Source organism: Haplochromis burtoni, unplaced genomic scaffold (genome assembly GCF_018398535.1).
Source record: "Haplochromis burtoni strain Fernald_Lab_line unplaced genomic scaffold, NCSU_Asbu1 Contig_330, whole genome shotgun sequence".
In the NCBI taxonomy this organism is placed as follows: domain Eukaryota; kingdom Metazoa; phylum Chordata; class Actinopteri; order Cichliformes; family Cichlidae; genus Haplochromis; species Haplochromis burtoni.
The window spans coordinates 143,418-167,512 of NW_024582691.1; the positions used below are offsets into that span (position 1 = coordinate 143,418).

Genomic DNA, 24,095 nt, shown 5'->3' on the forward strand with positions numbered 1-24,095 from the left:
ACAACAAGAGCAAAAACAAGTTAAAAGTCTAACCCCTTCCTGCCATTTATCTGCCCAACAAGAGGCTTAAAGTGAATTTCAAAAGAAGGAAGGATAAGTGGCTCTCATGCCAAATGACTGCTGAAAGACATCATAAATATTACTGGAATTTTTTTTAAATCAGTTTGTTCAGGCTGAAATTCAAATTGAATATGTAATGCACTGTCTGGTTTCCACAATACTAAGTGCGCCACATGCATATACCACACACTGGAATACATCATGTGGGCTTACAGGCTTTGACTCATAAAACTGTGCATGGAGTTCTTGGAAAATGCAGTCAGAGGATGAAACAAAGTTATCACCGTGATAGAATAAATAGTGGATTAATTGTGAATGTGCCTGCTCAGGTCATCACCTGAGGAGAACAGGAGCCACTTCAGCAGAGCAGCTGAGGACTGAGTGCAGCCCAGTGTTGTCCTCCTCTGAACTTCATCCAGTCAATTAACGTAATTTAATACACGCTCACTCCACGTGGATCACAGCGTGCCTCAGAGTTCTCCTAATTTATACGGTATTGACCATTTTCACACACGTGTGGGGAGAGATGGAGAGATGGAGCGGAGGCACACTGATTGTGTTGAATGGTTGCGAGTAAAGCTGGATCTCAGGGGTGGTGGGGCGGGAAATGAAGTGATTGTTTTATTTTTGCAGTTTACCACTGCTAAAGTTGAAAGGGGCTTGGGAAGAAAGAGACGGAGAGGAGGCAAAAAGAGAGAGACTGACTCACAGAGTCCTCTTGAGTGAGCCTCCGTCTAGCCTTTGGCACAGAAAGTGAGCCTGCATATTACTCAGTCTATCACAACACAGCAGGAGAATGGGAGGGGAATTAATACACTTGGCTTTCATGCCAGTATGCTCTCTCTTTGCCTTTCTTCTGTCCTACACTTCTGCTCCTCGCTTTCTCTTCAAGCTCCACTGGACAAAAGCACTTTATGTGCTAATAAAATTAGCTGGTATGTAGATTTCAGTTCCTCTCCCCTACTTTTTTTTTATCAGTCCTATAACACCAGGCTGAGGAAAAGTGAGAAAAAGAAAACTTGAATCTTGAGATAGTATTCATTTTTGTGTGTTCATTTCTAAACACAAGGCTGGTGCCAGAAGAGTGCTGCTGCTGCTGCTGTGGCTCAGGGGCAAACATTTTTTTTGTCTGTGTGCATTTCAATGACATAAACAGTATCTAGCCTGCCATACCCTCAGCAACCATCTATCTGCCTCCCATAAATCTGAATGACATTAACATTTGAAAAACCCCAACTCCTGCCTATGTGTGGATGGGCCTCTCAGACAGACAGGCCTTTCGTTTTATTTATCCGCAAGGTGGGCAGTGAAGACAGACAGTGCCACAGACGGGCATAAATCTGTGCAGGTTAGAGCCGGTGAACCGCTGCGGCCGGTAGGTTAAGTGAATATCACCCTGTGCCTCCCGCAAGAAGCTTGCACTCCTATTTCCTTCTCCCATTAAATATGTGTTCCATTTCTTTTTGCCTTATTTGGATGGAAAGTCATTTTACCCTCTTTTATAGAAGGTCATAAAATATATAGTGTGGGGTTTTTTTTAGCACTCTGCATAACATTTACATTTTCTATTGTATAAATGTGATTGGCGCGGCACGGGGCTGAATAAAACATTCACAGCAAAAGCCATTTCTTTCTCTGACATTTGGTCCCGTATCTATCATCAGTTTTCTATATGCAGTCAGGAGAACAAACGCTGGTCAAATGTTTAAATGTGGCCTCTCCACATAAAATTTAAACCCTGCTTTCACATTAACACCCCCCGGCTAGTAGATGGAAATGCTTTTTTTTTTTCTTTTTTTGCGCAGATAAGAGAAAAGTCAAATGGAAATGACTTGCAGGGCTGTTGTGGCAGTGGGGGGATGCGCTGATGGTCCTGGGAAATTGAAGCATGTCAGTAAAATTAGAAAAAAGCCAGCCCTGCCTCAACTGGCAGACATGTAAATGTGGTGGAGCCTCTCAGATGGGCCCATTATGGATAGTCCCACGCAGCCTTTTCTCATCAAAAATCCCATCAGTATATTAAAAGGTATAGCCTTGGCACTAACAAATTAATGCTTTATTATTATATATATATTTTTAGTCTTGAATGCTTTAAATTGCTGATGAACTCAGTGATAGACAGCAATTGCAAAATAATAATTTCCCTTCATTTTGATTTGCTCTACCTTACGTATAATGATTTTCACCTCAAGATCCTCTGTGGTCACTGAGGTGAGGTGGAGACTGATTCAAAGATTCAGAGAAGGCTGCAAACATGGAGGTCAACCATAATATTTCAAAGAAAGGCTTTATGGGATCAAAGAATAAGCTGCAATAAGCAGTGAAGGAAAGAGGTGGCAGCATTTAAATTATCATCAATTATTTAAAGTTTGTCTGTAGGCAGTTTAACTCATGACCCACAACACACACTCTAGTCTAATAAAGACCAAAGAAAAAATATATAGTGATTTATTGTTTCATCTTTTTAATGTTGCCTAAAGCTGAGACTTTTAATAGCCTTCAATTTGCTATGAAAATGTTCACTTTATCCTCAATACTCTCTTCTGCAGTTTTCTTACAGGCTGTGCAGGTAACTTTTCTGAGTAGATTACATAGTTTGCTGCAAGAGGTTTCCCTTCACAGACACATGATAACTCCGCACTAACGTTAGTTTAATGAGACTATAGCTGAATGACTATGAGTAACACCGAAGGTCTACAATAACAGCGAATTAAGTCAAGGTGAACGGCCAGAAAACGAGACGTGAAGAGAACGTGAACATCGCGTGGCAGCAGCACCCTTACAAACAACAGCTTTAACAATATAATTCAGAACTTTTGGGGGGGGGGGGGGGTTCATTCTGTGCATATGTGGTGCACATGTGGTGCCGAGCTGTGAATATCCTGTAGATGTGATGCATCATTAACTATGATGGAAGTAGTTGGGCACCTCCATTTTTCAGAAGTGGACAATAACTTACAGCTGGCATGTTTACATTATTTGAAATGAGATTGATTGCAAGACAGAAAATGATTAATGCAGTTATCAGTTCACACTGAGTTACCAGTCAAAGCTACAGTCAAACTCAACAGCACAAACCCTTCGTCCATAAAGCTCTGTGCTGCTGCGCCCTGGAGACAGGGCCTCACCTGGAGGAGAAACTTGTAGTAAGGATTGCAAATGAACAATGAACACTTAGCAAACAGTGCAAAACACAGCACGCCATTCATTGTGCTTGAGCAGTGGATGTTTGTTGTAAACATGTCAGTATGTGGAAGCTTGGATTCAACACCACAAATTGCAAAAGACTAAAGGTGCTTTAAGACACTGATCGATTACCACTGTAGAGCGTTCACTGTTTTCTGATTGGGGTGGTTTCAATTGGCAAAATCAGTTTTTCAAAGTTAGTATGGATCATTATCTGGGGACAAAAAATACATTACCTTTCAAACCATAAGGAAAGATTACAGAGTGATTATAAAATGTGGACCTCACATTGATTGATTTATTAAGCACTGTTTTTTTTATTTTGTTTTGTTTTAAAGCAGGATATGACTAAAGGATACCCTGCAGTGTTGAACATTTTATCACTAAATCGTGTCATGATTTATAAACTTTACAGAATATTGTATGAAATAAGATTGATAATACAACTAAATAAGAGAAAAGATCAAATTACACAAGAACCCAACAAAAAATCAAAGCAACAGGTCTTCAGGAGAGATTAATCTAAATCGAGAGTACAATGCGTTTTTACAAAGAGTCATCTGTAACAACACGGTGGTGGCGCTGTCATGGTTTGGGACTACATTTTAGAGAGTGGTGTATGGGATTTTGTTAAATCTGACAGAATTATAAAAATAGAAATGTACCATCAGATTTTAGAATTGTACAAAATCTGTTCTTGCCTTATCTACTGCGCCTCTGTCAGTGCGCCACAGGGCAGCTGTGGCTACAATGTAGCTTGCCATTGCCAGTGTGTGAATGTGTGTGAATGGGTGAATGACTGAATGTAGTGTAAAGTGCTTTGGGGTCCTTAGGGACTGAGTAAAGCGCTATACAAATGCAGGCCATTTACCATTTTACCATTTACTGTATTTCCAAAAAAAAGTAGATAAAAATATAAAAAATGAGAGGTGTCTGAAGACTTTTGCACAGTATTATATGTTAGTTATATGATACAAGAGCAGGGGTGGACATAAGTGGTCCGCAGGTGCGCATGCGCTGTCAAAATAAAAAACACGCACCAGATAAGAAGTTGTCCGCTAAAGTAGGATTTTCACGGCATATTCTGCACCACATCTCCGTGCGTTCATCATTTGTTTGAAGCCAGCTCACCTCCTGCAACCACTTTTCCGAGAATACACGCTTGTTTTGCGGTTCGGACTCCTTCTGACATTTCTTTAGAGGTGGAGGATCACCAAAGTAATTGCTTAAAGGAGCTTGCTTCTTCGACATCTTTAAGAGTTCTAAACAAATGTCTGTCTTCCTCCAGAAAATCTTATGTATGCAAACGCGCGTTGCAACTTCTTATCTGGTGCGGGTCTTTTATTTTGAGAGCGCATGCGCACCTGCGGACCACTTATGTGCAGCCATGTACAAGAGTATAGTTTGAATAATTGTGTTAATTCCCACTGAGCCAAACTTGATTTTTTTAAGATGGCAGATACCCTACTTTGCTCAGGTGGTGACAATAGAGCCTGTACCATGCACAGAAAAAGAGTATAATTCAAAGCTGATGGCACCCAGACCTTGAGATTAGATTATTTCTCTACACGAATGCGGTATCTGATGCTTTATACCTTGAATACTGAAAATGTGACATCAGTTTCATGTGGAAATACATTTTAAACAAACAGATCATAGTAAAGGCTGCACACCATGAGAGAGAAACACAAAAAAAAATCAAGATCAATCAAAAAATTGTGTTTGAAGAAAATCAAGACAAGCCTTTTTCCTAGACTTCACTTACAGTAGGGCAAAAAAGTATTTAGTCAGCCACCGATTGTGCAAGTTACCCCACCTAAAATGATGACAGAGGTCAGTAATTTGCACCAGAGGTACACTTCAACTGTGAGAGACAGAATGTGAAAAAAAAATCCATGAATCCACATGGTAGGATTTGTAAAGAATTTATTCGTAAATCAGGGTGGAAAATAAGTATTTGGTCAATAACAAAAATACAACTCAATACTTTGTAACATAACCTTTGTTGGCAATAACAGAGGTCAAACGTTTACTATAGGTCTTTACCAGGTTTGCACACACAGTAGCTGGTATTTTGGCCCATTCCTCCATGCAGATCTTCTCGAGAGCAGTGATGTTTTGGGGCTGTCGCCGAGCAACACGGACTTTCAACTCCCGCCACAGATTTTCTATGGGGTTGAGGTCTGGAGACTGGCTAGGCCACTCCAGGACTTTCAAATGCTTCTTACGGAGCCACTCCTTTGTTGCCCGGGCGGTGTGTTTTGGATCATTGTCATGTTGGAAGACCCAGCCTCGTTTCATCTTCAAAGTTCTCACTGATGGAAGGAGGTTTTGGCTCAAAATCTCACGATACATGGCCCCATTCATTCTGTCCTTAACACGGATCAGTCGTCCTGTCCCCTTGGCAGAAAAACAGCCCCATAGCATGATGTTTCCACCCCCATGCTTCACAGTAGGTATGGTGTTCTTGGGATGCAACTCAGTATTCTTCTTCCTCCAAACACGACGAGTTGAGTTTATACCAAAAAGTTCTACTTTGGTTTCATCTGACCACATGACATTCTCCCAATCCTCTGCTGTATCATCCATGTGCTCTCTGGCAAACTTCAGACGGGCCTGGACATGCACTGGCTTCAGCAGCGGAACACGTCTGGCACTGCGGGATTTGATTCCCTGCCGTTGTAGTGTGTTACTGATGGTGACCTTTGTTACTTTGGTCCCAGCTCTCTGCAGGTCATTCACCAGGTCCCCCCGTGTGGTTCTGGGATCTTTGCTCACCGTTCTCATGATCATTTTGACCCCACGGGATGAGATCTTGCGTGGAGCCCCAGATCGAGGGAGATTATCAGTGGTCTTGTATGTCTTCCATTTTCTGATGATTGCTCCCACAGTTGATTTTTTCACACCAAGCTGCTTGCCTATTGTAGATTCACTCTTCCCAGTCTGGTGCAGGTCTACAATACTTTTCCTGGTGTCCTTCGAAAGCTCTTTGGTCTTGGCCATGGCGGAGTTTGGAGTCTGACTGTTTGAGGCTGTGGACAGGTGTCTTTTATACAGATGATGAGTTCAAACAGGTGCCATTCATACAGGTAACGAGTGGGGGACAGAAAAGCTTCTTACAGAAGACGTTACAGGTCTGTGAGAGCCAGAGATTTTCCTTGTTTGAGGTGACCAAATACTTATTTTCCACCCTGATTTACGAATAAATTCTTTACAAATCCTACCATGTGGATTCATGGATTTTTTTTTCACATTCTGTCTCTCACAGTTGAAGTGTACCTCTGGTGCAAATTACTGACCTCTGTCATCATTTTAGGTGGGGGAACTTGCACAATCGGTGGCTGACTAAATATTTTTTTGCCCCACTGTATACTTCAGAGAAGTGATAGTCGGTGAGTTAAACCCTGGTGATCAGGAAGCTGCTTTTACAACCAGTCAGCCAAGTTTCAGGATTTCCCAGTTTGGAAACTGTGCTGCCCCATTTCAGGTTGTGTGATGGACTCCCACAGGTACTCATTAGTATTGTTTACTTGTGTACCCAAAGGGGCCATGCTGTCTTCTAATCATTGATTTTACAACACCTTCTACACTCTGGCACCATTTCCCACACATCTGTGATCTTATGAAAAAAATATTCCAGGTCAACATTTCCACTGATCTATGTTTCAGTGTGAGAATGTGCATGCTAGCTGATGCTCAAATACAAGGAAAGAGTGAGGCATACAGGTATCCAGTTTACCCATAAAAGATAAAGTGCATTCCTATCAGTACTTTCCTGTCTGTCACTGCCAGGACAATCAGTTAGCTTCAGTATATATGCTTGTTACAAACAAGTTCAAGGTACAGCTACCAAAAGTATTGATTACTGCATATTTCAAGGAATAAAATCAACAACCTTCTTATTAGACCATGCCTGATATCCAAAAGCAAACCTTCCAGTCCACAGCTTTCTTCATGGCCAACTGAAGACACAGAGGGAGAACAGTAAATTTCGGAACCTGGATGGATGCTTCTTAGTATTTCAAGGTTTAGGTTTTCATGTTATGAAATATTTCTGAGATGAGTGTTTGTCATGGTGTTACTCTGTAACTAAAGGCTGTTTGGTAATCTGCCAAGTCTATTGTTAATGTTCTCAAAAGACACTGAATGAACTATTATAGATATAGATATTTGGATTTGTCCTCTAGATAATAAAAGACAAGGCATGATAATAGCAGAAGCTATATGTTAAGACAAATACTTTGATCCAGCTTAATAAGCATGCATTCTATGACTTATAAATCATTAATTAAGTCATTAGGTATACTTACAGACTCTTTGTAATGTTCTTTAAAAAACAAAAAAAAGTTCTGTTTAATAATTTAGAATTTAGCTTTTTTCCAGGTAACAATCTTCTGTGCCACAAAAATGCATTAATTTAGATTTTAAATATTAATACTATCAGCCAATATTTGGAAACTTCTATTTATTAAAAGCTAACTCACTTGACAACTCTCTATAAATAACGTATTTGCTACTACTTGTAATCCCTTTTATAAAGATCACATCCTTAGTAAGTTGTAGCATTTATACCAGGCGTACTTGTTTTCTTCCCCACAGACATGTATTCCCAGCATCTTTTGGTCGCCACATAAACGACTGATCAATCTTCAATAAATCAATTGAATATTACAACATATCACATTTTTGCAGTCTAGGCTCTATAAATACTTATATATTTTGTAAATTAGCTGGCAGTTTAGAAACATGGGCTTAAAATAATAATTATGTAAATATACATTGTGGTTTAATAAAGTATTATTTATTCCAAAGCAACGTTGTTGTTACCACACACAAAAAAATACTCATCCTGGCTAATCATCTTTACTCATTTCATTCATTTGACAAGACTTGCCATTTCCGAAAGTAAGTGAATGCAGCATAGAGCGGGACTGCGCGAGCACCCTCCTCCTTCCCCGCCCTCCCCTCCACTTCTCCTGCCTCTTGCGTGTGCCCGCCGGTAAGGGCACGCGCACGGGAGGTGGCGGGGGGTTGTGCTTGCTCCTGCTCTCTGACCCCAGTGGCAGCTTCGACTCACTGCACTCCGGCTCCCCCTCCGTCAGACCCAAGCTGTTCTCGCGCTCTCTCTATCTCTCTCTCTCTCCCCCTCTTGTCTGTCAGTGTCTCTCGTCCTTCTCTCTGGCTTTTACCCCCTCCGCTCTCTTCTTGTCTGGTTTCTTTCCACAGGAGCCAGCAGAGGTCCCGTCGGGTCGAAGGTTCTGCCCTATCTGCCGCAACCCCCGGACGGTCGTGTACGAACCTGCCCGCTCTACTGCTGCTGCTGCCGCATGGACCCACGTCTCTCCGCCGCCGCTGCCGCCGCCTCCTCCGCCGCCGCTGCGTAGAGGGCGACCCCGACCCGACACTATTTTCTCCGGCCACAAAAAACACGCACAAAAAAACCCCACACGACGAAGGTAGAACAACCTTTCCGCTTTTCTTTGAGAACCGAAAAGGGAAGGGAATAAGGGGGGAAAGAGAGGAGACTAGGAGGGGGGGAAAAAGCAACCCCTGACACAAAGCTGTCGGTTATAAGGTGGCTTGTCATTTACGAGGAAGAGCGAGAGGTTAGCGCGACGGTGTTGTGACACTGACCACCTTTGGGTGCTTTTAGTATCTCAGAAGCAGAGTTCAGGATTGCACGGACCTTTCTTTTTGTGTACGTTCCTGCAAGCGGCGGTGTTAATAGCGAGCGGCGCATAGAACGCATCGTTGTGTGAGCGTGTTATCAGAAAGGGTCAATTTATTCGCCTTCAACCCCTCCTCTGCTTACCGGAGTGATTTCTACTCCTGAAGTTAGCTATATGCTGGCTTACGAGCGCGCTACATATCCGAGGACTGCACCGACCATGTGTGCGCGCACCGACGTTACAGAAAAGCAGCTCAACGCGAAGCTACAGCGTGCATAATAATAATAAAAAAATCTATTGCCAGGGCAGGTTTAGCAGGCTAAGCTAGAGTGCTAGTTGCTACTACTGTAGCCATAAGGTAGAGATAGACAGACAGGCGAGTTTCGGCAGCCCGACACACATAGAAACACACACACACAAAATCAGAAGACTGTGAAGCATGCTGCACACAGATTTTCGGCCTACATTTGCAGAGAAAAAGCAAATTTCCCGAGTAACTGCAGCAGAAGCAGTACTAGGTTCAGATTTTTTAATGATTGCAGAGGAGGTGAAGTGTAGGACATCCGATAGGGCAGTTTTGTACAGAAGTGAGTTTTCTTTTCTTTTTTTTAATTTAAGGCCCAGGAAGATCAATACACTTGTTTCATGTGTAACAAGGATTTTAATGTGACTCTTTTTTTCCACACTTTGAAATGTAAAGAGTTGAGTGTGCAGTGGAGCTGCTTAGATTTTGCTCATGCATTTTTAATTTTTATTTATTTATTTTATTTTAAAAGTCTAGTTTAACCAGCTTTTTCTCGGCTGGCATATATCTTTTTGACTTAAATTTATAACGTGCATAATAGGAAGCAGGATGCAGCCGACCCAGAAAACATAAATCAATGCTTTAGTGAAAATAGGACATTTTCTTTAAAAAAAACAAACAAACAAAACAAAGTTTAAATTGGAGTCTTGTTTATCCAGCAGCTGCTTTTTTTGTTTTTATCTCACTTCTCCATCCAAGGATTTAACCATCATGTGAACTCTCGAGCTTTGTTGATTTCCCTCCAAAAGATATGACAGACTTGTTAAATTGAGGGCATTTTTTTCTCCCTCTTTCTTTTCTTTTCTTCTCTTGCTCATGGCTGCATCAGGAGGTCTGGTATAAAACGGCTGTCAAAGCCCACAGTGGCCACTTTACTATCAGTTAGGGAGGTCAGACAGGAGGGAGGCTCAGGGTGCAAGGAGACTCACAGCGGATCTGGTGAGTGAGCTCCAGGGATGCATCATAGCAGCATTTTCTTTTTAAGTCTTTGTTGTACAGTGGAGCAGAGATGCCATAGCATCTCATTAATTGCTATTGGATCCTTTCAAAATTGGAGCATGGATATGTTTTTGTGCTTGGCTTACAGTCAGTGGGGAAGGAGACCTCTTTGAAGCATGCATGCATTGTGAAGAATTTCTCATTTTATAGAAGCAATTGCAGCAATTCCTCACCAGCAGACATTCTGCCTGCAGCCTTTCTTTTTGTTTTGTTTTTTGTTGTTGTTTTTTAATTTGCTTGTAGTGATTGAAATTTTTTATTTTAATTTAATTTTTTTACATTTGAATATGTTTTCATTGAAGCTAATAAAGTGCTTTCCAGAGTAGAAATTGTTGCTTAAAAAGTCAGAGAAGAGTTTTTTGTAAACTTCACTCTTAAAAAATTCCCTTGCTGCTTTTAAAGGTAGAGTACATCTGCTAATTGTGTTTAAATTGCCTCATTGTATTTTTCTATTGAGGCTTGTGTTTGATGAGCTGTTTGAGGATTTTTTTTCTAGCAAATTTCAGGTGGTTTCTGTTCTCTGAAGCTGAATAAGACCGTACATGCCGTCACTGCATGCATGCGTGCTTTATCTTTAGTCTTTGCATTTGCATTCACTTTAAAATGTATAAGTCTAACCTGCGATATTTTTTTATTTTCTTATGCGAAGCCCTTGCTCGTGAGTGTATTCAGAAGAAAGTGCACGCCTTGTTAAAGCAGCTGGTGTGTGTGTGTGTCTCCTGTCGGTGCAGAGAGCAGTGTGTCGTGGTCGAGTCAGTCGGCTGGGTTGCTGCTGCTGCTGCAGGGAGGCTTCCTGGGCTTCTGGAGAGCAGCTCTGAAGGATGACCGCCGCACGGCTCGCTGCTGAATCTCGGTGAACGAACAGCATCTCATGTCCAAACTGTGGAAGGATGGCTCATGGCAAAGTGACCATCACTGTGGACGAGTACAGCTCCAACCCCACACAGGCCTTCACGCACTACAACATCAACCAGAGCCGCTTCCAGCCCCCACACGTCCACATGTAAGTTCACGCTCACACACGCACACAAATACACACACACAGTTGTTATGAGCTGGCAAAGTTAAATCAGAAAGAAATATTTCCTCTCTCTCCAAATGAATTTTATTTGTGATCTTTATTCCAAACTGAGTTGGTCACGAGGAACATTTAAATGACACATTGCAGCAGTGTCATTTATAAACCTGCACTTTCTGTGACATTTTAAACTAATTTCAGAATCATGCATACGCTTTAAGAACAATACAGGAAGCCAGCAGGTTTGATGCAGTCTCTGTTGTTCACTGAGTGTATGGTGGTGCGTGATGTAACGCAGTACAAATCATTCTTTGTGAATAAAAGTTTTAGCGGCAGTGAAGCACTGAACAAAAGCGCAGCATCTGCAGACTAGCACTGATTCTGTGCATCACACATACTTGCGCTGGTTTTTCTAACTTGTGGTGTTGTTTTATTTATTTATTTTTGTAATCTTTCTTGCGTGTGCTGTTGGTGCATACTGTTCACCGGTGTGTGCTGCGGTCTCGCTGTGAGACGGTTATCATTTGTGCCATGTTGTCATTGCGGTATGTGGATGCTTTGTCTGCATTAAGGCGCTCTCCTTAGTTATTTATTAGACCAGTTACTTAGTGTTGCTCTTGTCTGATGTGGTTATGCTGCTCCTCTCATTAGTGGGTCAGAGCGCTGTGACCCATCAACCCTCGACACACACCCTCACACACAAACACACTTTACAACGCTGTGTTTTAGCTGTGACCAGATATTAACAGAGCTGCAGCTCACTTTGTGTCTTCTTCCAATTAGAGCAGTTGTGAGATTTTTCCAAAAGGTTGTTGACTGCTGGTTTTGTGTACACTGCGTGCTCATGACATTTATTCTCTGTGTATGTTGTGAAGTTAACCTGCAGCAGGGCCAGGAAGAGATTGAAGAGCCTGTTTGTAGTTTCCATCATCGCTGTAATGGAGTTGTTTGTCATTTCTTTCTTTTCTCCTGTTTTCTTTTTCATTTTTTTGCCTTTACGTGTGCATTTATTTATGGGGAAAAGCACAGCCCATCAATTTATTTTCTTTTTTTCTACATCGTGAGCGGAACACACGGGGATAAATGCAATTTATGCCCGAAATAAACATTGTAGAGCAGTGCCGATGGTGACGCTGCTTTGAATTTTTGAAAGTCAAAACACCAAAATGTACAATAATGTGAGAAAATCCAGCCCACGCCAAAACATAGAGCGCTAACCAAAGCATTCTAATCTTTGTTGTAGACAGCTTTCACAGTGAGGTCTGTACAAATGTGCCGTTCCCAAGTCCTCACATATAATTACGTTGTTGGGGGTAAAATCACAGCAAAGCTCAAGGGTTTTTTCTCCTCCCAGCTTTCCTTGTTAGCACAGAAAATGGTAATTATAAAATTGTCAGTTTAGGCAATGTTATGGTAAAAAAAAAAAACCCAAAAAAACAACAACATATGATTGACTTGTGAGAATCCTTTCATTGCAGCATCTTCAAAATCACATCTTAGAGATCGCTGAGACGCTGTTCCAGAGAGCTGCAGAGCCACGATTAAAGATTTGTGCACACATGTTTGATCTTGTTGCGCAGTTACAGCGTTCTTAGATCACACTGAAATCAAAGGTGAAGCTGAAAAATCGGCAAATCAACGTATTAAGTGGAGTAACTACGTCACCTTGGTGTGTATGAAGCCAAATAAGAGGCCGGGAGAAGTCTTTGCTTTGGGCTGCAGATGCGGTGGTGGCACCGGGCTGAACCGAGATGGCAGCTGTTGGGATTGTCGTGCAGGACTGGAGTTTTTTTAAATTAATTAATTAATTTTGTATGTGAAGTGTGAGAGGCTGAGATAATGCAGATATGTAAACAATCATAAAGGAGATGTTTTTAGTCAGTCCAAGATCTTCAACAAACAGCTGCACTGTTTCACTTTAGGGAGCAGCAACATCTGGCAGACAAGTTTTTTTTGTTTTTTTTAAAATATCGTTTGCCTGAAACACTCAGTCCCACAATCCTGTGTGTGTGTGTGTGTGTGTGTGTGTGTGTGTGTGTGTGTGTGTGTGTGTGTGCATAATAATCACATTCATGTAAGCAGGATTATTTTTGGGAGATGGAGTATTGTAAACAGCTCAGTGGAGTTTTGCCTTCCTCTTGGTGTTGGCAGTGTTCTCACAATTGTGCCACTGTGTTGATTTGGGATTCCTCAGCTGCAAGTGGGGCTGCCAAGTACAGCAAGTGCCCGTGCTTCCGAGTGTGGTGAAAAGGGAGGCGACCTCACCTATCAGCTTGTGTTACATCAGTCCTGTTTTAATGGATCGCAAAGACAACATTAAAAATCAGAACAAATGCGTCGTCGTGAGTCTGGGTTAACACATGTCGAGCAGCACAGGATTCACCAGAACAGAGTCTGGTTTGATGTTTGGTGAGGCTTCCGCAGTCTTTGAAAAGGCAAATAATAGAACATCCACACAATTTTTTCTGTCTTTATAAAAATTTTAAAAAAACCAAAGAAAAACAAACACATCCTCTCTGAGGTAACATTTTTTCTGAAATACCATGGTTTATTTTTGGAATTATTATTTTCATGCTTCTTGAATTGACAGGGTTTGTTTTTGGTTCCCTGGGAAGTCTTACTATGGTTTCTCCCTGCCTTTTTATTTGCAGTGCTGCAGCAGTTGTGCATAAGTTGAGTTGTGAAAGCCTTACATAAAACATTTTTGGAAGAAAATGGAAAGAGGAGGAGGGGGAGAAAGCAAAGTAGGAAAAGGATGGATCTTCCTGATGTTTACAGGGAAACTTAAAAACATTTTCTAAAAGTGGATCATCATCTTCATTCGTCACCTGGAGACTGTTTTACTTTTATTCCAGACGATGACAAACGAGAACAGATGCAGCTGTAAGAAAGTCGTTATAAGGTGTATTTTTGGTGTTATTTTGTGAAAGAGGGTCTACGGTAGAAGTTTCAGTTCAGTGCAAGAGGAAAAGAGTGGAAAAAATGTAATAATATAGTGGTTGAAAACTTTGAGAATGTAATCTCAGTATTTATTCCTATAATCACTGTAATCAGGTTTTTGTTGTTGTTGTTCTTGTTGTATTTTTTGCTCATTGTGGGGTTGTTTTCTTTTGGGGGGGGGGGGGGGGGGGGTGTTTTAAGTCCAGTTTTCAGTGTGAATCTTTTTGGAGGTGAGGGGATGTGTTAAAGCCATGGGGCCTCTCAGCAGATATGTGTTTGGATAAATACATTAGGCTGTTTCCTGGCTTCCACAGAGCCTGCAGTGTTTTACCCTGTCATTCTTAAACTCGGTCTGGGAACCCTGAGATTACACGCGCTCACGCACACACACACAATCCTCCGAGCCCATCCCCCCACCCCCACCCCTGCTATGTTTAAGTGCTTATAGAATACGAGCTCTGTTCGAGGAAAGTAAAGGTTTGTTTAGATTTGGGAGATAATAATCCGACTTGCTCGCCGTTCTCTCACTGCATCTGCAGTATTTGGACATAAATAAAGTTGTTGCTTCTCTGCAAGCAGAGAGAGGGGTAGAGGCTGGGGGTGGGGGGTTGCCCGCCTTTTGAAATATAATCCTCGCTCTAATGTTTTTTTTCCCCTCCCGTCCTAGACAGAATATTTAGATTTCTCAGATGGAGTACAGCAGTGCCTTTTGTGTGGTGTGGAAGGTATCATTCCCTGACCCGCATATGAAAACATGAATGTAGAGCACGTAGAAAGTCACGCACGCACACAGTGGCGCTCATAAGCTGATGCTGTGGAACGTGACCCCGAAGTCAAAGTGGACTTTCTTCGGAGCATGGGACGCCCCTGCCTCTGTGTGAGTGAGCGACAGGCTCAGTCTGGCCCAGTTTGCGTCTGGTTTATTTTTCTGTGCCGACTGTGTTTCTTTTTTTTTTTTTTTTTTTCTCCTTTTAACTCCCTCTCCTCAGCCCCCTCGTCATCGTCTTGTGAAATGAAATGCTCAGCAACTTGGAACATATGCTTCGAGTTGGGACACTAATGACTTCGTATCCAATTTGGGCAGGATCTGGGCAAGACTGTGGGAAGGCCTGACACACAGGCACACGCAGACAGACAGGCAGAGCTGAAACTAAAAGGACTCCTGAAAAGCTCTTGAAAAACATTTACATTTCAGGATTTAATAAGACTTTAAATGATGTTACTGGACTTCGGGGGAAGGTTGGTGGCAAGTCATATCTCTTAACATTTTGACATAGACAGCTGAACTGGATTGCTCTTAACCTTTAATTTCTTCAGGTTCAAAGGGGAATTAAATCCTAGTTGTACTGCAAGAAATGATAATTTTTCCAATCAGTTACATGTTGATAGTGTTTTTTTATTGTTATTATTAATAACATGAAATTGTCAAAAATGTAAAAAGTGCCCAACAAAAAATCCTTACCTTTGCTTACTTTTATGCCTAAACCTAAGATTTCGTAATCACATTTTAAGCAGTGGAGTGTGCAGGTGAGACATGGAAAAAAAAACACCCAGCATAAAACACTGGAGGGAGAAACGCGATCCAGGCCCGCAATAACGAGGAGTTAATCAAGTGCACCGGATTAGATTGGGCAGAGATGATGTTGTTGGTGGTTGATCTTGATCGCAGATGCGTTGGCATTTCTCGCTCGATGATTTAACTGCATTACGCCATTAACGCCTTTGGAGTGTTAATTTATTTAATTCCCACTGGATGTGCCTGCCATGCAATCCAGCAAAACAGTGTCAGCGGAGAAAGCTTTCTCAATCACCACCAGGGTCGGTGATGGGAGACGTTTTTGTGTCATTAAAGATATAATCAGATTGAACAACATTATTTATCCATTCATGAGGAATAGCCGATTTAAATCTCGAATTTTATTCCTTGACTTGTGATATCTTCTTTCAGACCCAACCTGTAAGCCCCGTTAAATCATGTTTGTCATTACGGAACGAGTTTCCCTGCATGGATTCAGCATCACTAACAAGAATCATGCTGGGATTTTTAATGAAGGCCCAATGGCAGTGCCTCAGGGAGAAGAACCTACGCTGCAAAGTTCTTGTCCATTCCTCACTCTGAGTTTTTTAATGGCACCTGAAAAGGGACTCTGCTGAGTTAAGAGCAGTCGGAGCATTTTTAAAACCTCTGTGAATATGGACAATGGTGTTTTTGCCTTTTCCTCTCTTTTTATTTGCACAGTGAGCCCGTTGTACCCCTCAGCTTTTCTTTGTGTTTCAGGTTTAAAGTGTTCAGTTTTAACTTTTGTCACAAGAACATGTAAAACAAGCAAATCATTTCCCTTGCTATCCCATGGTTATTAAGTGGCAGATATAAACTTGACTTTCCCCACTACAACTGGATAATTTTTAAAAATGTATTGTTATTAGCTGATGCACCTAAATAAATAATCAAATAGAACCATTAGGAGCAGCCTGGAATTTATTCTTACATGTTATAATTTTTAGCATTTATTAGGATTTAAAGTGGTGTGTGTGTGTGTGTGTGTGTGTGTGTGTGTGTGTGTGCGTGAGAGTGTGTGTGTGTGAGAGAGAGAGAGAGAGAGATTGGAAAAAACAAATGTTGTTGCCGTCCAGAACATTTAAGCAATGGAGAGAAAAGATTTTTATATTGGCTTGTAATTCCTCGTGTACTTATATTTATTCAATTTCATCTTAATACAAAGCAGTGGAAATTACCTATGTCGATACTACCAGAAAAAATTATACTTTTAATCTGATAAATGAAAAGCTTTTCCTAAATTAAGGAAAATAAGAGTTGCATCCATCTATGTGTATGTTGTAAAATGTGGCAGGATTTTGAAGTGTTTTTCAAAATTTTGAGAAAGCCAAAATTTAAAAAAAGAATATAGCCAACCGGTACAGCTTCACACCCAAAAATCACTGGTGAATACAGAGATGCTCCACCCTCAAACGATGGTGAGGTTGTAGAGAACAGAGAGTCTTAAAATGTTTTCTTTTCCCTTGTGATGCTGGTGCTTTATTACTGTTTACTGTCTGTTAAAATCAGTTACTGGAGACACCTGAGCTCATTACATTGACTGCAATGCACAGAAATGGAATTTCCCCCGACCCCTCTACATGTGAAAAAATCTTCCACATTTAACAAAGTCCTTCTTCTCCACGTGCCTCGTTAATTATTCCTGCCCTGTGAATAATTGAGGAGATTGTAAGTATGAATCATTTACCGGTGCATCAATACACGTGGATATTCTGACACGAGCTGGTGAGGAAACGCCAAGAGAAGCACACGCACGGCTTTGACACTTTCATTTTCAGCACAGTCCTGGTTTTATTAATGAACTCCTGAAGGATTTTTTTATGTGCCATATTTCCTTTTTCTAGTCTGTTAGAGGAGAGCTGTAAAAGCAGCAGAGGAAATGGCTTTTGGAACTGGATTTGTGCACAGTGAGAGGAACTGTACCCGTTTCTGAGCCAATGCTGTCGTGTTTGCGTTTGGTGAAATTCAGCTTTTTTTGTCAGTCTGGGTAAATGAGTTGGCTCATTGCAAAGAGGGAGGTTGCTCAGTATGTAGAGTCACGTGACAGAAGAATCCTTTCGAGGTGGCAGGATGATAATTCAACAGGACGTTTCCATCTCCGAGTCAGTAATAGTAGCTTTTCCACCCATGTGACTCCACTTTTAACATGAAATGGACTGTGTCTCCATCCAGGAGATCCTGCTTTTCTTCGATCACGTTGTGGATAAACAAGTTAAACCTTGTTTACGCGAACCCTTCAACAGGGGGGTTGCTTTGAAGATGAAAAGGCTCACATAATTGGTGATATAATTGTTGAATAAATGTGTGATTTGTAAATAGAAAAGTTTTAAAGCTCCCTCCTTTTGTCTGATTTGTCAATGAGCACAGCACAACAAACACCTTCTCCTCAGAGCTTCAGTTGGTCATTGCAGACCAAAAGTAAAAACAGGAGAAAACAGAATGTTTCTGCTTTTGATTCATGTTTGTTTGAGTTCTTGAGACGAACCAGCCATTTAGAACAACAAGGCTCTGTAGTGTCACCACCATACCAGCACATTAACTTAATATTATAGTCAGGCTGCAGCTTGCAAAAATGTTGGAATGGATAACTGTTTACTATATTTGATGTATGTACATAAAGATTTGACAGTATATATGTATATAGATATGCAAAACGTATCAAAAATGTATATACAGCACACTTTAGTTCAGCTGTAGGTAGGGATGGGTATTGATAAGATTTTCACGATTCCGATTCCATTTTCGATTCTGTTTAACGATTCGATTCTTTATTGATTCTCTTATCGATTCTTTTTAAAAAAGGAGAACACTAAGGTCGATTAGCTTAGAACTTTGTTTTATATCTTCTCTTTGAACAAGATAATTTAGGAGTAACATGGCCTTACAAACCCAACAGTGAGATCTTAAGAGATCCTTAAGAGAGCCTACGACTCTTAAATGGGGTGTCACAGGGTCCCCAGGAAAAAAAATTGTAAATGTAAAATAATAAAATAAATATTCTTCTGTAGCAATAACAAAGTACAACACAAATTATTCTGTAGCAAATACACAAGAATATCCAGTAATGTCCCTGCCTACAATTAAACACATTCACTTACCGAAAATCAGGGGCATCTGCTGTGGGTGCATGCCTTTTACCACAAACTTAGTCACTCGGTGACATTTGTCTATCCTGGCCTGAAAGGAGCCGCCATGTTTCCTGCCAGGTAAATGACGCTCCGCAACATGGTGACGTCATTTGGGGGCGACTGGAATCGATAAGGGAATCGTTTGCAAAAATGGCAAACAATTCCAAGGAATTGAAACAGTGGGAACCGGTTCTCAACAAGAACTGGTTTTCGATACCCATCCCTAGCTGTAGGTACGGTGGATGTTTTAAGTGTTGGGTGGCACGGTATAGTTGTTAAGGAGACCTAATATGCTTGTCCATCCTTTGTCGTATGTTGTTGCAGCGGTGAATTTTCACATTAAATGCATTATGCAGTCATCTTATGTACAAATAACCTGCTGCTCAGTTTCAGGGTTTTTTTTCTACTCTCACCTATCTATTACGTCACAGAGCATGGATAGTCGTAATCTATTTAGCTAAGCAACACAATAAAGGCTATGAAGACAGAAGCCCCACCCCTTAATTTTTTTTCCATACACTGGATAAATAAATTGGTATTAATAAGGCTGCTCTGTTTAGAAATAATTACTCCTAAAATACACTTGCAACTGTTCTGGTCAATATTCAGGGTTTTGTTTGTTTGTTTGTTTGTTTGTTTTAAACACGAATCACAAATACTCATATTCCTTGGCTTAAAGGTAGATTCTGTGGTCTTGATATTGATTTGCTTTAATTGTATTTTAACTGAAATAATTAAGAAAACAGTGTGAGCTGAACAGGGTTTTAATAGTTTTGCAATTTTCATTAGTTTTTATTTTTATTTAGTTTTGACTTCAGATTTTCAATTTTATATCAGTTTTAATTAGTTTTTACCAATTGTTTGCTAGTTTAGTTTAGTTTTTATTTTTTTGAAAATCCTTAGTTTCAGTTTAGTTTTGATTAGTTTTAGTTATAGTTTTAGTTGTGTTTGCAATAATTAAGTGCAACAAAATCCCAGTTTCATCATATCAGTCATGCTCTTCTGCTTATCCTTGGGTATGTTGCTATTCCAGCTACCATACCCTGCACCCTGGACAGGTCGCCTGTCTGTCGCAGGGCTAACACGCAGAGACAGACAAATCACATTCCCACCTGTGGGTTCTTTAAATAAATAAATTAGGGCAGATGAACAACCATTGATACCAGGCAACTATAAAATTTATATCTTGGCCCCAATGAGACTATTAACTCTTGCAGCATCGGGTGTTCGTAATTTTGGTTCAAGTGAATTGATAAACTTTTTGAGGGCAATTGACTCACACAGTTATGTCGATATCCCCGTCCTGTTGTCTCGTGATGCATCACGCTAGCTTGCCTGGGGTTAGCTTCTGTTTTCTGGGGATGAGGGTTGAGTGTGCTCCCTTCTCAAGGTAAGCTAGGTTAGCCTTCTTGTGTGAACTTTTCAAGTGCACTTTAAGGTTTGTGGGATTTTTTTCCCCTTTAGAAATGTCCCTCATAATTTGTCTCTTTCCACTACAAGACACTTGCTTTATCCAAAACACAGTCATAATCAAAGTAATCCCAAATTGGACTCTGGCGCTTTCTCCTGATTTTTCCTGACATGATTCTGCGCGTGGACGGAGCAGTAACACAGACGACTCGACTAACGTACTGCCACCTGCTGGCATAATGAGACAGCAAGAAAAAAAATCTGGAAACTAAACTTCATTTTCACCCTTGACTATTGTAGGACACACACACATCTACGAAAACTAAACACATTTTTGCTATAAATTCAGTTAATTTTAGTTAGTTTTGTGAACACTCATTACAGTTTTAGTTAGTTTTCCTTTTTTTGTTTTTATTTTATTTATTTTATTTCCGTTAATGAAAATGTTTTTTCACTTCTAGTTTTCATTATTTCGTTAGTTTTCGTTAACGATAATAACCTTGGAGCTGAACTAAGGCTGCCAGCTTGGTGGGTAAAAAAAACTCTTATTGGACCAAATATGTTTAACCCTCGGATGGTCATAGTCAAAAAAGGGACCCTTTTGGGTCCCGATGAATGTAAAAGGGTGTAAATTTTGACGGCTATCCAAGGGTTAATTGTAGTGTTTCTTAAAGCAGCAGCTACACAGTCTGCTTTTCACTGGTGACTATTTCACTGCTGTTGTTGTAATGCTGTTATTTTTTATTAATTTGTAGTTCACCTACACCCTGAAGGTAAACCTCTTTCCAGAGTCTGTTCCTGCTTGTGGTTGTCTGGTTTAACCAAAAGTGTCTCCAGATGACAGATGATGATCCACCGTCAGGAACTAAAATATGTTCAAGATTTTGTTTTGTCTGATGTGAGGCGCTTGGTGTGAGGTTTCCCTGCTGCTTCTTCACCTTTGTTTATTTGGGTCACATGGTTGTGATTTAGATCGGTTGTAATGGCAATGCTAGCCCAGATTTAGATCTCTTTAATCTCTACCCACGCCTTCGATTTATTCATTGATTAGAAAAAACAGCAAAGAGAGTCAGATGTTTGGGTGGTGCAGTCATCTTTCTGATGCACTGGTCCCTTTCTACTTTACTCTAACAAGGAATGGTGACAAGTGAAAATGAGATGGACGTAGCTGTACAGGTTTGTGTCCTCCATCTCCCCAATTCAGTCAGTTTGACCTAGCAGTCTCTGTAGACTAGACTAAAAAAAACTGTTATTGAAATTATACATCAGGCCCTACTGAGAACAAATGGCTAAAATGAATGCATCAGCCTGAATAATAAGAAAGTGAAGAGCAATTCACTCGCATTATGAGACTATTGATTCGCCATAATCAGACTTTCCCAGAATTGAAAACGCCTCAGTAGCCTGTGTTCACGAGTCAGTGGCATATAAAGAGCTCCCAGCCTCATGTTTACCCCTGACCTCGGCATCCCTTCTTCTGTTTTAACCTCAAACAGTTTGTGGAGGAGCAGCAGTCACAGTCACAGCTCTCCTGAGAACAAAGCGCTAGTCGCGTTCGGTTGCCTTTTGTTTCTGTCGGCCTGCCACTGCTTGCCAGCAGGAGTGGAGGGGCTTTTGTAACAGGAGAACCCTCTGATTAAGTTCCCTCTCTACCCCTGACCTGCTGCTGGGGCCTGGCGGGATGGTGGTGGTGAGGGTTAAGTGACAGTTGACATTGGACAGGTCTCCTTTTCTTTCTTTCTTTTTTTTCCTTTTTGATGTCTTTGAGATTTTGGGCTATTCTTGCATGCTGGACCTGGCATCGCAGGGCACAATCGCTTGATAATGTCACGTCATCTTTAACATGAAGCACGCTCAGCCTGCAGCTTCTCAATGTGACAAGTCGTCCGTTTATGCAGTTTAAAGAGTGTTTAGCTTTACTTTAGCAATGACTCATTTGTATAGTCGTTTTATGTCTTTTTGTAACACTTTGTGGAAGTTGATTTTTATGGAAGATGTTCTTTTTCTTTTCACAGAGGTTTTTGTGAATCTGTGAGTGCATCCTATTGTTTTTAAGGGAGATAAATAACACAATTTCTCTGTGAAAAATGAGGAAGACTGTTGTTTTTAAAAAGTGATGTAATTTGTGTGTGTGTGTGTGCGCGCGTTATGGCATTTTTCAACTGAACGAAGCTGCAAAAATTCTTAAGGAAGGAAATGATATATGGCTTTTAACTGGGTAAGATTATGAAGCCAATCAGATCTGCATGGCTAGGCTGTGGTTTTTAATAGTTCTGGTTGGTACCACAGTTGTTTCGGAGATCAAACTCTATCCTATAAATCCTAAACAATTCTTGGCGCTTTAAATACATACATATATATTCTAAATGGGACCTTAAAACCAGCTCTGCTCTTAGTCTTTGGAATAATCTTGTTATATTAAAAGTCACTTTTTAATACAGACTTGGTCCCATGTTGTCTGTCCAGGTGAACACACAGCTCCACTACTTTATTCTCCCCGCAGTCCGCTGGTTGGTGTTTGGCCCCGGGGACCACGTCATGACCGTCTCGTCAGCCTTTTCTCCCATCAGCCCTGCAGCCAGGCAGACTGTCAGCAGCACAATTAAGGGCTGTGCCATAATGAAAGGGGCATTAGCAGAAGCAATTTATTTCTCAGCGCAGTGCCGGAAGGTTTCTCCAGCGCTGATATTCCAGTGCAGGCTTTGTGTGCTCTACTCAGCCATTAAGGGAGGGATAAGGAGGACACACACTAGCTGAACAAATGAAGTAGGGGGGGAGCATCAAAGCATAAGGCCACATTTCACCATTCTTGAAAATCAATTCTGATTTGAATATTTTTACTAATATACTTGTGTGTTTTCATTTTTTTTCTTAACTATTTCATAAATGCACGTTCTGTTTGTGCTTTGGCCCCTCTTGGATTTTTCCCGTTTTCTCGTCTCCCACCTTTGCCTCTCTTCTCTGCTCAGTTGTGCACCCCCACCACCAGCGCCCCTTTCTCCATTATTCCTGTGTTCATTTTGTTCCTCTGAAGTTTATTGAATTAACGGAGACAGCTGAAACGCAGAAGATAAGAGAGGCGCTCAGTGCTCCTCTCAGAGAAATGGTATTGCAGCGTGGATGAGTGAGCGGTGTGTTTGTGTGCGACTCTTACAGCAGGGGGAGGGGAGCTGATGCAGAGGTTATAGACAGAGGAAATGGGGAGCATTGTGTGTTGATGTTTCTCCTGAAAGGGCGATAAAGGGAGTTTGAGAGTGGTGAAAAAGTAGTCTTGTTGTTGTCTTCAGTTTCATTGTTTGCCTGAGCTTTCCATTTCTTTTTGCAAAGTCGACACGTAATCAAATTTCTCTTTATATTCTAAAAAAAATGAAGTGCATTATCATTTGTCAGCTGCTATGATTTTTTTTCTTATGTCGTTCTACCGCACACTGCTCAGTTTACAATCAAAACAACTTTTGTGACCAACGGCATGATACTCACTAATAAACCAGTGTAAACATCACGTTGTTTTCAGTTGGTTCTTCTTCTTGGAAAGCGTTATGGGCTGCAACAGAAAAAAATTATGTAAAAAAAAAAAAAAAAAGGTAAAAATGTTTTCTTCAAATGACAAATTAATGTTTGAGAAACTGAACCCAATCAGAGCTTTAGCCTTTTGCTTGAGTGGTTAATATAAATTGCTGATACCTTTTCAAATTAACAGCTAATTGATTATTGGAAACATCTTTTTAGTAGTACCAGAATCGGACATAACATTTTCAGACAGTAATTCAATCCTGCAGTTTCCCCTTTAATGTGGTTCTGTACCGCAAACCTCTGCCCTCTT

General features: G+C 40.9%; 1 protein-coding gene and 1 long non-coding RNA gene across 5 annotated transcripts in view; both read left to right on the forward strand.

Annotated features, from left to right (window-relative positions):
• The first annotated feature begins 8,217 nt into the window (after positions 1-8,217).
• mpped2a (metallophosphoesterase domain containing 2a) overlaps positions 8,218-24,095 on the forward strand; it is a 78,205-nt gene continuing 62,327 nt past the window's right edge. Inside the window, exons 1-3 of one of the 4 annotated variants that reach the window (XM_005942079.3) lie at positions 8,218-8,702; positions 10,049-10,158; positions 10,950-11,221. In XM_005942079.3, coding sequence (XP_005942141.1) covers positions 11,109-11,221 — 113 coding nt within the window. In that variant the 5' untranslated portion in view covers positions 8,218-8,702; positions 10,049-10,158; positions 10,950-11,108. Of the gene's footprint in view, positions 8,703-8,744; positions 10,159-10,949; positions 11,222-14,393; positions 15,416-24,095 lie in introns of those variants that run through there. The other 3 variants (XM_005942078.3, XM_042228540.1, XM_042228541.1) reach the window with 3 other exon arrangements.
• LOC121815849 lies at positions 20,674-20,952 on the forward strand. The gene is made up of 2 exons (XR_006055413.1): positions 20,674-20,833; positions 20,923-20,952. It is a non-coding gene; the product is annotated as an uncharacterized LOC121815849 (long non-coding RNA).